The sequence below is a fragment of the Somniosus microcephalus genome, chromosome 9 (assembly GCF_052327205.1).
Source record: "Somniosus microcephalus isolate GS21.2 chromosome 9, FLI_Smic_1.0, whole genome shotgun sequence".
Lineage (NCBI taxonomy): Eukaryota > Metazoa > Chordata > Chondrichthyes > Squaliformes > Somniosidae > Somniosus > Somniosus microcephalus.
In genome coordinates, this window is record NC_140995.1 from 244,201,896 (window position 1) to 244,218,417 (window position 16,522).

The window sequence follows — 16,522 nt, forward strand, 5'->3', positions numbered from 1 at the left end:
CTCACACAGGAGTGGTCCAGAATGGCTACCACTAAGAATGCAGGAAGAGCCCCCTTTAAATAGCGCCCTCCCCCCCAGCCCCACAGCGACTGGGAACCGTTCCACTCAACCAGTCGCTGCGAGCGCCAGGCGGAAAGAAGGGGGGCGCCACTGAAGTTCCGGTTCGGGGCGCACCAAGGGCGTTGCACCATGAAATGACGTCAGGATCTGCGCGCGCAGCTGAGCGGGCGTTGCGGTTTTGCGCCGCCGCTAAATCTTCACTCAAGTTCGCGAGAGGCGCAGATCGCGCCGCACCCGGGCGCTAGCCGCTTCGCGCCCCACTTATCGCCCTCTTAAGGCGCTAGCGGTTGGCGCTACCAACTGAATTTCTAGGCCCACATTTTTAAAATAACTATAAATTACATAAAATAACTATTTTAAACAATAATTTAAATTTTTGAATAAATTAATTACATTTTCTAACAGGGCAAAAAATAAATTTACCTTTCTTTAAAGTATTTAAAAATAATAAACCTGTGGAAAAATGTTTTAATTTTAATTAATTCACCACTTACCTTGTTAAAAGCAGGCCTTGCGCCTGCTTTTTACATGTGTAACTCCTGGAGACTTACACCCCCGGAGAAACCTGGAAAAAATCCGTAAGTTCCATGCGCACGCGCTGCCTCTCCGGCGTGCGCGTTCGACCTGTAAACCCCTTCCTTTAAGGGAATGGAAGTTCCGGTTTCCCGCACATGCACGAAACCGGCACTTCCGTTGGGCTACGGGTGAGTACCCCGTGCGTACTCACCCGTGGAGACCTGAATTTCTGGGCCATTATCTAAGCAGTATGTGGCCTCCTTAGTCTTCCTACCAAAATGCACCACTTCACACTTATCTATACAGGTAGACTATCCTTTATCCGAAAACCTCGGGACCAGCCGAGTTTCGGATAAAGGAGAATTTCGGATTTCGGAAGGTGGGTCGGCAGGGGTCCGCGGGGGGGGTCGGAGGGGGTCCGTGGGGGGGGGTCGGCGGGGGGTCGTGCGCACGACTTACGCTGACGCTCAGCGTAAGTCAGTCGGGGCCGGCGGGGTCCGCGGGGGGGTCGGCGGTTGTCAGGGCTGGCGGGGTCGGCGGTTGTCGGGGCCGGCGGGGTCCGCGGGGAGGTCGGCGGTTGTCGGGGCCGGCGGGGTCCGCGGGGGGGTCGGCGGTTGTCGGGGCCGGCGGGGTCCGCGGGGGGGTCGATGGTTGTCGGGGCCGGCGGGGTCCGCGGGGGGGTCGGCGGTTGTCGGGGCCGGCGGGGTCCGCGGGGGGGGTCGGCGGTTGTCGGGGCCGGCGGGGTCCGCGGGGGGGTCGGCGGTTGTCAGGGCCGGCGGGGTCCGCGGGGGGTTCGGCGGTTGTCGGGGCCGGCGGGGTCCACGGGGGGGGTCGGCGGGGGGTCGTGTGCACGACTTACCCTTTATCCGAACTTCCGAAACCGGAACCCTCTAAAAACCGAAGGTTTTTTCGTTCGTACGCACGACTTACGCTGAACGAAAAAACCTTCGGTTTTTAGAGGGTTTCGGTTTTCGGAAGTCCGGATAAAGGGTAGTCTACCTGTATTGAAATTCATTTGTCAATTGCACGCTCATTCAGCAAGCTTATTTGGTCGTATCTTCCTTTGTATTAACTACACCTCCCAATTCATTGTTATCCTCAAATTTTGAATTTGTACTTCCGATTCCCGAGTCCAAATCAGTAATGTAAATTGTGAACCACAGTTTACCATGTCCTGAGTGTGGCCAGGCCACTTGTTCAGAGTGTATCCTTGGTGCTTCAGCAATTGAGGGAAATTGGAGGGAAGGCTATGCTAGTGCATCTTAGTGCAATGTCCTGGAAATATGATACCCTTCGTATCCCTCTATCAAATCTTTCCCCAGGTACTTATCCAACTAACCCATGAATTTGCTGATGCAGTGAGCTCCCGCTACCTCCCTTGGCAGTCCATTCCATACATTCACTACCATTTGTGTAAAGTAGTTAAGTTTAAACTTTTTGTTCACTTTCCCCCTTTTAAGTTTGAGCCAATGCCGTCTAACTGTGGGACCTTGTGACTGTTAAACATATTGACGTTTATTTTGTATATACCTTTTAGGATCGCGAATCCTTCTCCAGTGTAAACATAATATTTAGCTCCTGCAACCTCTCCTTATAACTCATGTGCATAATTCCAGCTATCAATTTATTTGCCCTTCATTACACCCTCTTCTTATGCCTGGATGTCTTTGTCACATGATGTCCAGAACTGTACCCAGTACTTAAGGTGGAGCCAGACCAATGCTCTGGTACAAACTCAGAATTACTTCCTGACATTTGTGTTCTGTTCCTCTCGCTATTTAGCCCAGGACCCTCCTTGCTGTCCTTCATTATTGCACACTGCTTCAGCAATCCATCCTCCAGTATCCCTACATCATCTCTGTGCCTCATCCTGTGCAATAAAATAATTTAGCTTACAGTGCCACTGCTCATTATCCTTTCCCAATCTCATGGCTTTGCATTTGTCCTCATTGAATGGCATCTGCCACTTGTCAGACCAACTTTCCAATCGATCCAGGTCTGTTTGTATGTAATCAGCCTGTTCCCTGTTGAAAGAAAGAAAGCCATGTGTTTATGTAGCGCCTTTCATGACCTCAGGATGTCCCAAAGTGCTTTACATCCAATAAAATAGTTTTGAAGTGTAGTCACTGTTGTACTATAGGAATTTCATTCCATTTGCAGCTCCTCCCAGTTTATTATAAAAGTTTATGTAACCTTGGAGTCTTTTGTTTCTGTCCCCCTTCCAAGGCATTTATGTACCTTGTAAACCGCACCAGCCTCAGCACTGATCCCTCAGGGACCCCACTAGTTAATTCCTTTCATGCCAGTCCAGCTCCACTTGCAATCACCCTTTGCTCCCTCTGCTTCAGCCAATTTATGATCCATTTCAGAAGCTGTGCTTCCAACCTTGTGGAGCGATCTCCTATGTGGCATTTTACCAATGATATAAGTAGAGTTTGGCAACAGAAATGTGTTTATTTTTGTAAGAAACTGGAAATTGTAGCAATAGGTAAATGGCATTTGGCCCAAGAAGCCCAGTTGGGGAATGATATCTGGGGAAGGGAATGAGGTACGTGGCATGGCAGGAAACTAAAGAAGGGAGAAAATAATTGTACAGTGGGGGAAAGAGAAAAGCCCCCCCCCCCCCAATCACTAAAGCTACAACTACTTTACCCAGAGAATGGTGAGAATGTGGAACTTGCTACCACATGCAGTGTTTGAGGAGAATAGCATAGATGCATTTAAGGGGAAGCTAGACAAGTACATGAGGTAGAAAGGAATAGAAGGATATGCTGATGGGGTGAGATGAAGAGGAGTGGGAGGAGGCTGGTGTGGATCATAAACACTGGCATAGACCGAATGGCCTGTTTCTGTGTGGTAAAATTTCAGAATACACAGAATATATACATTCCAACGAGAAAGAAAAATTCCAAGGGAGGACCCACCATCCGTGGTTAACTAAAAAAGTTAAAGATAGTATCAAACTTAAAGAAAAAGTATATAATTGCGCAAAGATGGGTGGCAGGTCAGAAGATTGGACAGAATATAAAAAACAGCAAAGACTGACTAAAAGATGAATAAGGAGAAAAATTTAAGTACGAGAGAAAGCTAGCTAGAAATATAAAAACCGATAGTAAGAGTCTCTATAGATATTTAGAAAAGAAAAGAGTTAACAGAGTGAGCGTTGGTCCTATAGAAAGTGAGTCTGGGGAATTAATAATGGAAAATAAGGAGATGGCAGTTGAATTGAACAGGTATTTTGCATCGGTCTTCACTATAGAGGATACAAGTAACATCCCAGAAATAGCTGTAAATCAGGAAATGGAAGGGAGGGAGGAACTCAAGAAAATTACAATCACCAGGGAAGTGGTACTGAGCAAATTGTTGGAGCTGCGGGCTGACAAGTCCCCCGGGTCCTGATGAACTTCATCCTAGGGTCTTAAAAGAAGTGGCTAGTGAGATAGCTGATGCGTTGGTTTTAATTTTCCAAAATTCCCTAGATTCGGGGAAGGTTCCATTAGATTGGAAAATAGCGAATGTAACTCCTTTATTCAAAAAGGGAGGGAGACAGAAAGCAGGAAACTACAGGCCAGTTAGCTTAACATCTGTCATAGGGAAGATGTTAGAAGCTATTATTAAAGACGTTATAGCAGGGCACTTAGAAAAGTTCAAAGTAATCAGGCAGAGTCAACATGGTTTTGTGAAAGGGAAATCATGTTTAACCAATTTATTGGAGTTCTTTGAGGAAGTAACATGTGCTGTGGATAAAGGGGAACCGGTGGATGTACTGTACTTAGATTTCCAGAAGGCATTTGATAAAGTGCCACATCAAAGGTTATTGCAGAAAATAAAAGCTCATGGTGTAGGGAGTAACATATTGGCATGGATAGCAGATTGGTAGCTAACAGGAAACAGGAGTGGGCGTAAATGGGTCATTTCTGGTTGGCAAGATGTAATGAGTGGTGTGCCACAAGGATCAGTGCTGGGGCCTCAACTTTTTACAATTTATATAAATGACTTGGATGAAGGGACCGAAGGTATGGTTGCTAAATTTGCTGATGACACAAAGATAGGTAGGAAAGTAAATTGTGAAGAGGACATAAGGAGGCTACAAAGGGATATAGATCGGTTAAGTGACTGGGCAAAGATCTGGCAAATGGAGTACAGGAAACTTTGTGTTATCCGGAGGCTAAATGTCCGGCAAGCTCGAGCCACCGGCAAAAATCAGGAGCCGTTTTGTTAGGTTTTTTTTCTTCTCGTGGCTTTTTTTTCTAAAGTCAGGCTCTGCAAAGTCATAGAGTCATAGAGTTATACAGCACAGATAGAGGCCCTTCGGCCCATCGTGTCCACGCCGGCCATCAAGCCCTGTCTAATCTAATCCCATATTCCAGCATTTGGTCCGTAGCCTTGTATGCTATGGCATTTCAAGTGCTCATCCAAATGCTTCCTAAATGTTGTGAGGGTTTCTGCCTCCACAACCCTTTCAGGCAGTGAGTTCCAGACTCCAACCACCCTCTGGGTGAAAAAGTTCTTTCTCAAATCCCCTCTAAACCTCCCGCCCTTTACCTTGAATCTATGCCCCCTAGTTATTGACCCTTCTACTAAGGGAAAAAGCTCCTCAGTATCCATCCTATCTATGCCCCTCATAATTTTGTACACCTCAATCATGTCCCCCCTCAGCCTCCTCTGCTCCAAGGAAAACAAACCCAATCTGCCCAGTCTCTCTTCATAGCTGAAGCGCTCCAGCCCTGGTAACATCCTGGTGAATCTCCTCTGCACCCTCTCCAAAGCGTTCACATCCTTCCTGTAGTGTGGCGACCAGAACTGCACACAGTATTCCAGCTGTGGCCTAACCAGTGTTTTATACAGCTCCATCATAACCTCCTTGCTCTTATATTCTATGCCTCGGCTAATGAAGGCAAGTATCCCATATGCCTTTTTTACCACCTTATCCACCTGTTCCGCCGCCTTCAGGGATCTGTGTACTTGCACACCCAGATCCCTCTGACCCTCCGTCTTGCCTAGGGTCTTACCATTCATTGTGTATTCCCTTGCCTTGTTAGTCCCCCCAAAGTGCATCACCTCGCACTTTTCCGGGTTAAATTCCATTTGCCACTGTTCCGCCCATCTGACCAACCCATCTATATCGTCCTGCAGACTGAGGCTACCCTCCTCGCTATTTACCACCCTACCAATTTTTGTATCATCCGTGAACTTACTGATCATACCTTTTACATTCATATCCAAGTCATTAATGTAGACCACAAACAGCAAGGGACCCAGCACCGATCCCTGTGGTACCCCACTGGCCACAGGCTTCCAGTCACAAAAACAACCTTCGACCATCACCCTCTGCCTTCTGCCACTAAGCCAGTTTTGTATCCAATGTGCCAAGGCACCCTGGATTCCATGGGCTCTTACCTTCTTGACCAGTCTCCTGTGCGGGACTTTATCGAAGGCCTTACTGAAATCCATGTATACCACATCCACTGCGTTACCCTCATCCACACACCTAGTCACCCCCTCAAAAAATTCAATCAAATTAGTCAGACATGATCTTCCCTTGACAAAGCCATGTTGACTATCCCTGATTAATCCTTGCCTCTCCAAGTGGAGACAAATTTTGTCCCTCAGAATTTTTTCCAATAATTTTCCTACCACTGATGTTAGGCTCACTGGCCTGTAGTTCCCCGGTTTTTCCCTACTTCCCTTCTTGAATAATGGTACTACATTAGCGGTTCTCCAGTCCTCTGGCACATCCCCTGCGGCCAGAGAGGTCCTGAATATATGTGTTAGAGCCCCCGCAATCTCTTCCTTTGCCTCACACAGCAGCCTGGGATACATTTCGTCCGGCCTGGGGATTTATCCATTTTTAGGCCTGCTAAAACCGCCAATACCTCCTCCCTCTCGATGTTAATCTGTTCGAGCATATCACAGTCCTCCCGCCCTATTTCTATGTCTACATCGTCCTTCTCCATAGTGAAAACAGATGCAAAAAATTCATTTAGAACCCTTCCTACATCTTCCGGCTCCACACACAGATTGCCACTTTTGTCCCTAATGGGCCCTATTTTTTCCCTAGTTATCCTCTTACCCTTAATATACTTATAAAACATCTTAGGATTTTCCTTTATTTTGCTCACCAGTGTTATTTCATGGCCCCTCCTTGATCTCCTAATTTCTTTTTTAAGTATCCCCCTGCACCTTTTGTACTCCTCTAGGGCTTCCTCCATCTTTAGCCTTTTGTATCTGCCAAAAGCCCTCCTTTTTTCCTAATCCATTCTCGTATATCCCCTGACATCCAAGGTTCCCTGTGGTTTTTGGAACCACCCTTGACCTTTACGGGAACATGTTGCCATTGTATGATCTCAATCTCCCTTCTGAAAGCCTCCCATTGCTCCGATGCGGATTTTCCTACAAGTAGCTGATCCCAGTCCATTTTGGCCAGATCCTGCCTTATCCTATTAAAATCGGCCTTCCCCCAATTAAGAACCTTTATTTCCAGCCCATCCCTGTCCTTTTCCATGACCACCTTAAATCTCACCATATTATGGTCACTGTCACCAAAGTGCTCACCTACTAGCACTTTTTCCACTTGGCCGGCCACATTCCCTAGAATTAGGTCCAGTACCGCCCCCCCTCTTGTAGGACTTTGTACATGCTGGCTCAAAAAGCTCTCCTGGATGCACTTTAAGAATTCTACACCCTCTGAGCCTTTCACACTCTGACTGTCCCAGTTAATATTGGGGAAGTTGAAATCCCCCATTATTATTACCCTATTATTTGCACATTTCTCTGAGATTTGCCTACATATCTGTTCCTCTATCTCCCCCTGACTGTTTGGAGGCCTATAGTACACTCCCAGCAAAGTGCTTGCCCCCTTTTTGTTTTTAAGCTCCACCCATATGGCCTCATTAGAGGAACCTGCTAATATATCATCCCTCCTTACTGCAGTAATTGACTCCTTAATTAATATTGCGACACCCCCTCCTCTATACCTCCCCCTCTGCCTCGCCTGAAGATTCTGTACCCCGGAATATTGAGCTGCCAGTCTTGCCCCTCCCTCAACCAGGTCTCCGTGATAGCAACAATATCATACTCCCATGTGTTTATCAACACCTTCAGTTCATCCACCTTATTTGCAAGACTCCTTGCATTAAAATAGATGCCATCCAGCCTTGCCCTTCTATATTTGCCCTGTCTACCAAGCTGACTTGTTTCTTTCTCTATAATTGGCAGCACATCACCCCTTATTTCAGCTCCCCTCTGTATCCCATCCCCCTGCCAAGTTAGTTTAAACCCCCCCCAACAGTGCTAGCAAACCTCCCCGCAAGGATATTTGTCCCCCTCTGGTTCAGGTGCAACCCGTCCGACTTGTACAAGTCCCACCTTTCCCAGAAGCAGGCCCAGTGATCCAGGAAAGTAAAACCCTCCCTCCTACACCAACTCTTTAGCCACGCATTCATCTGCTCTATCCTCCTATTCCTATACTCACTAGCACGTGGCACTGGGAGTAATCCAGAGATTACAACCTTTGAGGTCCTGCTCTTTAATCTGTTACCTAGCTCCCTAAATTCTTGATGCAGGACCTCATCCCCCTTCCTACCTATGTCGTTGGTCCCAATGTGGACCACGACCTCTGCCTGCTCACCCTCCCCCTTAAGAATGCCCTGTAGCCGCTCAGTGACATCCATGACCCTGGCCCCAGGGAGGCAACAAACCATCCTGGAGTCACGTTTGCGGCCACAGAAACGCCTATCTGTTCCCCTTACGATAGAATCCCCTACCACTATTGCTCTCCCACTCTTTTTCCTCCCTTTCTGAGCAGGAGAAGCGTCCCTGGTGCCAGGAAGCTGGCTGCTGCTGCCTTCCCCTGGTAAGTCATCCCCCTCAACAGTATCCAACTTGGTATACCTGTTTGAAAGGGGGATGTCCGCAGGGGTTCCCTGCACTTCCTGCCTGCCTCTGTTGCTCCGCCTGATGGTCACCCAATTTCTTTCTGCCTGTGCAGCCCTACTCTGTGGCGTGAACAACTCGCTAAACATGCTATCCACGACCCTCTCAGCATTGCGCATGCTCCAAAACTCATCCACCCGCAGCTCGAGCGCCGCAATGCGGTCTACAAGTAGCTGCAGCTGGATGCATTTCCCGCACACATGGTCGTCAGGGACACTGGCAGCGTCCCTGACTTCCCACATGGAGCAAGAGGAGCAGAACACGGGTCTGAACTCTCCTGCCATGACTTACTCCTTTAAATAATTTTAAAATTTATTCAACACCCCAGTTACAGGTATACTCTAGGGCGCTTTATTTACCAACTGTCCCAACTACACCACAGAGACCCTAGAAATTTAACACCACGGAATTCAAGCTTGTATTGAAAAGAGAGAAATACTCACCAACCAATCACTTACCTGCTTCCTGCTGACGTCACACTTGGATTACTTTTTAACTCTCTCCCGGAACCTGGATTGGTGCCTCTGACTGCTCCCTCTTATACTTAGCCGCCTCGGGCTGCTCCCGCGCAGGTCCGCTGCTTCTCCGGTCTCGGGGCTGTGGGCCTCGGTGCCTCTGACTGCTCCCTCTTATACTCAGCCGCCTCGGGCTGCTCCCGCGCAGGTCCGCTGCTTCTCCGGTCTCGGGGCTGTGGGCCTCGGTGCCTCTGACTGCTCCCTCTTATACTCAGCCGCCTCGGGCTGCTCCCGCGCAGGTCCGCTGCTTCTCCGGTCTCGGGGCTGTGGGCCTCGGTGCCTCTGACTGCTCCCTCTTATACTCAGCCGCCTCGGGCTGCTCCCGCGCAGGTCCGCTGCTTCTCCGGTCTCGGGGCTGTGGGCCTCAGTGCCTCTGACTGCTCCCTCTTATACTCAGCCGCCTCGGGCTGCTCCCGCGCAGGTCCGCTGCTTCTCCGGTCTCGGGGCTGTGGGCCTCGGTGCCTCTGACTGCTCCCTCTTATACTCAGCCGCCTCGGGCTGCTCCCGCGCAGGTCCGCTGCTTCTCCGGTCTCGGGGCTGTGGGCCTCGGTGCCTCTGACTGCTCCCTCTTATACTCAGCCGCCTCGGGCTGCTCCCGCGCAGGTCCGCTGCTTCTCCGGTCTCTGTAGCTTAGCAACAGCTTCAGAGAGATGCTTCCAAGGCACGGGCCGACTGTTTAGAAGCTGTTGCTAAGCAACAGTGTTTGTTGCCAGATACGGAGCTGAAAAGCTCCGTATGCTTCAACATTAGCGCTGGTGTGTCCGGCAGTTTTGAGGGAACGGCAACAGCTCGGTCCCATCGGTGCCGGATAGCACAAAGTTTCCTGTATAATGTGGGAAAATGTGAAATTGTCCATTTTGGCAGGAAGAATGAAAAAGAAGCATATTATCGAAATGGTGAGAGATTGCAGAGCTCTGAGAGGCAGAGGGATCTGGGTGTCCTAGTGCATGAATTGCAAAAGGTTAATATGCAGGTACAGCAAGTAATTAGGAAAGCTCATAGAATGTTATCGTTTATTGCGAGGGGAATTTAATACAAAAGTAGGGAGGTTATGCTTCAGTGATACAGGCCATTGGTGAGACCACATCTGGAGTACTGTGTACAGTATTGGTCTCCTTATTTAAGGAAGGATGTAAATGCGTTGGAAGCAGTTCAGAGAAGGTTCACTAGACTAATACCTGGAATGGGCGGGTTGTCTTATGAGGAAAGGTTGGACAGGCTAGGCTTGTATCGGCTGGAGTTTAGAAGAGTAAGAGGTGACTTGATTGAAACGTATAAGATCCTGAGGGGTCTGGACAGGGTGGATGTGGAGAGGATGTTTCCTCTTGTGGGAGAATCTAGAACTAGGGGTCACTGTTTAAAAATAAGGGGTCGCCCATTTAAGTCAGAGATGAGAATTTTTTTCTCAGAGGGTCGTGAGTCTTTGGAACTCTCTTGCTCAGAGGGTGGTGGAAGCGGAGTCTTTGAATATTTTTATTGCAGAGGTAGATAGATTCTTGATGAGCAAGGGGGTGAAAGGTTATCAGGGGTAGGCGGGGGGTGAAAGGTTATCGGGGGTAGGCGGGACTGTGGAGTTATCAGCTCAGCCATGATCTTATTGAATGGCGGAGCAGGCTCGAGGGGCCGAGTGGCCTACTCCTGCTCCTAATTCATATGTTCGTATGTAAAATTCTATATAATTCTATGTACATCATCATACCGAGTTGGACTCCCATTTTTGCAATCCCAATAGAAGCAAATTCCAAGCAATGCCCTATTATAGTCCAGTTCTGTTTGTTATACAGCAGTGATTCAGCAATGCCATGTTTTATGTGAATCTGGTTATGTAGGTTTTGTGTTGGCTCAGGCCAATTGTGTATAACTGGAGTGCACAATACTGTATATTAAAAATAAGAAATGTTTCCTTTGAATTATGTTGCTAAAGTCTATATTGAAGTATATTGGTCTTACTATCTGTATCAATCATTTAATTTGTTCCATAAAAAGATCAAGCTAGGATTTCTGGCCGATAATAGTGTAAATTAGAGTCACTCTGAGCCCTTTTGGTTCAGGATTGTATACGGGATTATTCTAGTGAAAGAACAGCTTGTATCTGCGTTTTTTTGTTTCCAATTTTTCCACGTAGTCTCAAACCACTAAAAGGGATACAAAAAGGACATCCTTCAGAGCAGGTGGAGCAACAAGTAGACCCCGTTTCTGATACTGAGTTTCAGCCTCAGCATGAAATGCAGGGACATCTGGAGAAGCACATTGATGACAAAGGTAACCACGTACAGTAGTAGGCAGGTATCCTGTGTAGAATAGCAGGTGTGTAAAAGTGTGTTATACGGTTCAGGACCATAAGTCATTGGTACCCGTTTTATTGTGTACAGCCCTTTCAGGTGTCCATTAAAAATGGACGAATAAATTTGTACCTCCATTTCTACTTGTTCAGACAGCTCTGAATCGTTCCCTGGTGTGGAGAGCAGTCCATTGACCTGTCCTCACACTCCTGCCAGAGATGCTCTGAGTTGACTTTCCGTACAGGCTCACCGCCTATGTCTGTTGAATTGACTTTTCTATATTTGGATCCCGAAGTTCTGGGAGTCCCTTTCCACTGGCGGAACTCCCAGCTGACCAGGGAGATGGTCGCAGATTCTGTCCTAAGTGGTGGAAAGGGGTTCATTACCATGGTCAGGACAGCCAGCCCATGCCTGTAAGGGAACGTTGAAGACACCCACCCCCAACCGCTTCAAGAAGGATATGCTGATAAGGTGAGATGGAGGGGTGGGAGGAGGCTCGTGTGGATCATAAACACCGGCATGGACCTGTTGGGCTTTTTAGCCTGTTTCTGTGCTGTAAATGCTATGTAAATCTATGTAAGTTGAAGCAGCCCACAGCCAATGGCCCTTCTTCAGCTCCTAAAGGAGCTCAAGGCCATGTGTTTAAAGGTAGCCGATCCCCTCTTGGATCAATTCTTTTTGTCTTGGTAACCTTTGCACTTTCACTAGGCTCCGAATGGAGCTCATGCCAGCTCTCGGGCGGCGAGGGTTCCATTGGGCCTAATATGGGCCTGTGTAGGAAATCCCAGGGTAGCCTGGGAACTCCCCCCACATCTGCCCCTTGTCTTTGGGGTGGGATTAGCGGAAGTCTGGCCTGCTCCACGCTGACCAGAATTTGCAGCGGTTTTCTTTCCACGGGGCGGAAAGCTGGCATATCTGGGCTCTGCCCCAAATTCTGGCCTGCTGGAGGGAGATCTGCCCTCCAGGAATTCTGGCCCCTTTGTATTTAGTTTTATACCATGCCCCCACGTGGCAATCCAACTGAGACAAGGAACTCAGCATTTGGGGAGTAACTGGAATAACCACCGGAGTTCTACTACACCATTCAGTCAGCACACCAATCGGCCTTGGGACTCGAGTAAATCTTTCTCAAATGTTTCCTGTGTCCCATTGAATTTTTCTGTGGTTGCGCAGTGTGAGTTTGTTTCTCTGCTGTGGTTGCGCAGTGTGAGTTTGTTTCTCTGCTGTGGTTGCGCAGTGTGAGTTTGTTTCTCTGCTGTGGTTGCGCAGTGTGAGTTTGTTTCTCTGCTGTGGTTGCGCAGTGTGAGTTTGTTTCTCTGCTGTTTATACTGCTGGGGAAATGCTTCATTTGTAACAGCCACCAGGTACTACATTATGATGGTTATGAGGAGGATAGTAGCAGACATCAGGAGAATATAGACAGGCTGGTGAAAGGGACAGACATATGGCAGATGAAATTTAATGCAGAGAAGTGTGAAGTGGTGCATTTTGGTAGGAAGAACGAGGAGAGGCAATATAAACTAAAGGGTACAATTTTAAAGGGGATGCAGGAACAGAGAGACCTGGGGGTATATGTGCACAAATCTTTGAAGGCGGCAGGTCAAGTTGAGAAGGCTGTTAAAAAGACATATGGGATCCTTGACTTTAATAGAGGAACAGAGTACAAAAGCAAAGAAGTTATGCTAAACCTTTATAAAACGCTGGTTAGGTCTCAGCTAGAATATGGTGTCCAATTCTGGGCACCAGACTTTAGGAAAGATCTCAAGGTGTTGGAGAGGGTGCAGAAGAGATTTACTAGAATGGTACCAGGGATGAGGGACTTCAGTGATGTGGAGAGACTGCAGAAGCTGGGATTGTTCTTAGAGCAGAGGAGGTTTAATAGAGGTGTTCTTTTTGATATAGGAAAAACTGTTTCCACTAGCAGGAGGATCGGTCCCCAGAGGACACAGATTTAAGATAATTGGCTAAAGAACCAGAGGGGAGATGAGGATAATTTTTTATGCGGTGAGTTGTTATGAGGCATAGAGAGTACAAAAGCAAGGAAGTTATGCTAAACCTTTATAAATCACTGGGTTCCCGCTCCTGACCGCTGCCCACTGATTCCTATGAAACTTCAGTTATGTGGATCGACAAGAGAAACTGGGGTTGTTCTCCTTAAAAGAGAGAAGGTTAAGGGGTGATTTGATCGAGGTGTTCAAAATCATGAAGGGTTTTGATAGAGTAAATAAGGAGAAACTGTTTCCAGTGGCAGGAGGGTCAGTAACCAGTGGACACAGATTTATGGTAATTGGCAAAAAAACCAGAGGCGACATGAAGAAAACATTTTTTAAGCAGCGAGTTGTAGTGATCTGGAATGCATTGCTTGAAACGGTGGTGGAAGCAGATTCAATAATAACTTTATAAAGGAAATTGGATAGATACTTAAAAAGGAAATAATTGCAGGACTATGGGGAAAGAGCTGGGAGTGGGACTAATTGGACAGGTTTTTGAAAGAGTTGGCACAGGCACAATGGGCCGAATGGCCTCCTTCTGTGCTGTATCAGATCACCCATGATCTTATTGAATGGCGAAACAGGCTAGAGGGGCTGAATGGCTTACTCCTATGTATGATTCTGTTTTATGAATCTATGATAGAAGCAAGTAAATTGAGACAAGAATCATTAAATTAAAGCAAGGTTCCGAAAGAACAGCTGGTGTTCAGTCCCAGGGTGCTATAAAAATGATTTCCCTCAATGTGATCCTTTTTTCCCCAATACTTCAACCATTATTATATTAAAACTTTCATTATCCACACTTCTATTATCCGCCAGAATTTCACAGGAGAAAACCTTGTTTGAGATGTCCCATCATTATACGGCTTTTTCCTGTTATTTGTACTTCTAGCTGAATAAAACTACATTTTTTTTTTGCTATTTGCACTGTATGGTGTTTCTCTTATTCCATGCCTAGGGTATTGCTGCACCATAGGCGTAAGTCCAGAATTGTAGATACGTTTCTATTCTCCACCCGGGAGATCCTGGTAGGTACTGGAGATCCCACTGTGGTATGTGTAAGATCATCTCATGCAATGTTCCAGGGCAATATCGAGAAGCTTCCCTCAGCTGTTGCTTTTTCTAGTTCACCAGCTGGCACTAATGAGTAACTTTGCTCAGAATAGAAATCATAGAAACTTACTACAACAACTTGCATTTCTATAGCGCCTTTAACATAGTAAAATGTCCCAAGGCGCTTCACAGGAATATTTTAAGACAAAAAAATTTGACACCGAGCCACATAAGGAGAAATTAGGGCTGGTGACCAAAAGCTTGGTCAAAGAGGTAGGTTTTAAGGAGCGTCTTAAAGGAGGAGAGAGCGGTTTAGGGAGGAATTCCAGAGCTTAGGCAACAGAAGACACGGCTACCAATGGTTGAGCGATTATAATCAGGGATGCTCAAGAGGGCAGAATTAGAGGAACGCAGATATCTCAGGGGGGTTGTGGGGCTGAAGGAGATTACAGAGATAGGGAGGGGCGAGGCCATGGAGGGATTTGAAAACAAAGATGAGAATTTTGAAATCGAGGCATTGCTCAACCGGGAGCCAATATAGGTCAGCGAGCACAGGGGCGATGGGTGAATGGGACTTAGTGCGAGTTAGGACACGGGCAGCCGAGTTTTGGATGACCTCAAGTTTACGTAGGGTAGAATGTGGGAGGCCAGCCAGGAGTGCGTTGGAATAGTCAAGTCTAGAGGTAACAAAGGCATGGGTGAGGTTTTCAGCAGCGGATGAGCTGAGGCAAGGGCGGAGATGGGCGATGTTATGGAGGTGGAAATAAGCGGTCTTAGTTATGCTGCGGATATGTGATCGGAAGCTCATTTCAGGGTCAAATATGACACCAAGGTTACAGCACAGAAGGAGGCCATTCGACCCATCATGTCTGTGCCGGCTGAAAAAAAGCTATCCAGCCTAATCCCACTTTCCAGCTCTTGGTTTGTAGCTCTGTAGGTTATGCCATTTCAAGTGCATATCCAAGTACTTTTTAAATGTGATGAGGGTTTCTGCCTCTTTCAGGCAGTGTTCCAGACCCCCCCCACCCTCTGGGTGAAAATTTTTATCTTCAATTCCCCTTTAATCCTTCTAGCAATTACTTTTAATCTATGCCCCCTGGTTATTGACCTCTCTGCTTAGGGAAATAGGTGATCCATATCCACACTATCTAGGCTCCCCATCGCCCCTCAGCCTCCTCTGTTCCAAAGAAAACAACCCCAGCCTATCCAATCTTTCCTCATAGCTAAAATTCTCCAATCCTGGCAGCATCCATGTAAATCTCCTCTGTACCCCGTCTAGTGCAATCACATCCTTCCTGTAATGTGGTGACCAGAATACTACGCAGTACTCTAGCTGTGGCCTAACTAGTTTTGTATACAGTTCAAGCAAAGCCTCCCTGCTCTTATATTCTATACCTCGACTAATAAAGGAAAGTATCCCTTATGCCTTCTAAACCACCTTATCTATCTGTCCTGCTACCTTCAGGGATCTGTGGACATGCACTCCAAGGTCCCTCTGTTCCTCTACACTTCTCAGTGTCCCACCATTTATTGTGTATTCCCTTGCCCTTTTAACCCTCCCAAAATGTATTACAGTACCTCCTATTTCTCCGGATTGAATTCCATTTGCCACTTTTCTGCCCACCTGACCAGTCCATTGATATCTTCCAGCAGTCAACAGCTTTCTTCCTCACTACCAACCACTTGGCCAATTTTTATATAATTGTAAGTGCAGAGAGAATGGAAAAAAGGAATGTTGTTCTGACAGTTGTGGGGTGATCTTTTGGTGCAAAGGGGAAAAATGTTACATTTCCCAATGTTCTTCAGTTCGACAAGTACAAAGAACTTGCATTGATATGGCTCCTTATCGTGCTTGAGACTTTACATCCGATGAGTTACTTTTGAAATGCAGTCCCTGTTATATATACGAGCGAGCCACAATTATGCACAGTAAGATCCCACAAACAGCAAATGTATGATCTGTGTTTTTGGGCGGTGTTGGGTTGACTACTGAGAGGTTCATGAGAGCTGCCTGTAATCATTTGGCTGCTGATTCTGCCTCTCTCCCTGTGCAGAATAATTAGATTGACCTGCAATGTTTTTGTATCTTTGAGTAACCATGGAGGTTTGGCTTATGTGTAATGGAGAGCTGCTCTGGTAACGAGTGTGCCGAGGGTTGATAGTCTAATGC

The 16,522-nt window shown here is 47.1% G+C and overlaps 1 protein-coding gene across 1 annotated transcript in view; it reads left to right on the plus strand.

Moving 5' to 3' along the window:
* Positions 1 to 16,522, plus strand: part of LOC147113185 (uncharacterized) — a 145,295-nt gene that overhangs the window by 70,419 nt on the left and 58,354 nt on the right. Inside the window, exon 3 of the mRNA XM_085998255.1 lies at positions 11,152 to 11,288. Coding sequence (XP_085854381.1) covers positions 11,152 to 11,288 — 137 coding nt within the window. The remainder of the gene's footprint in view (positions 1 to 11,151; positions 11,289 to 16,522) is intronic.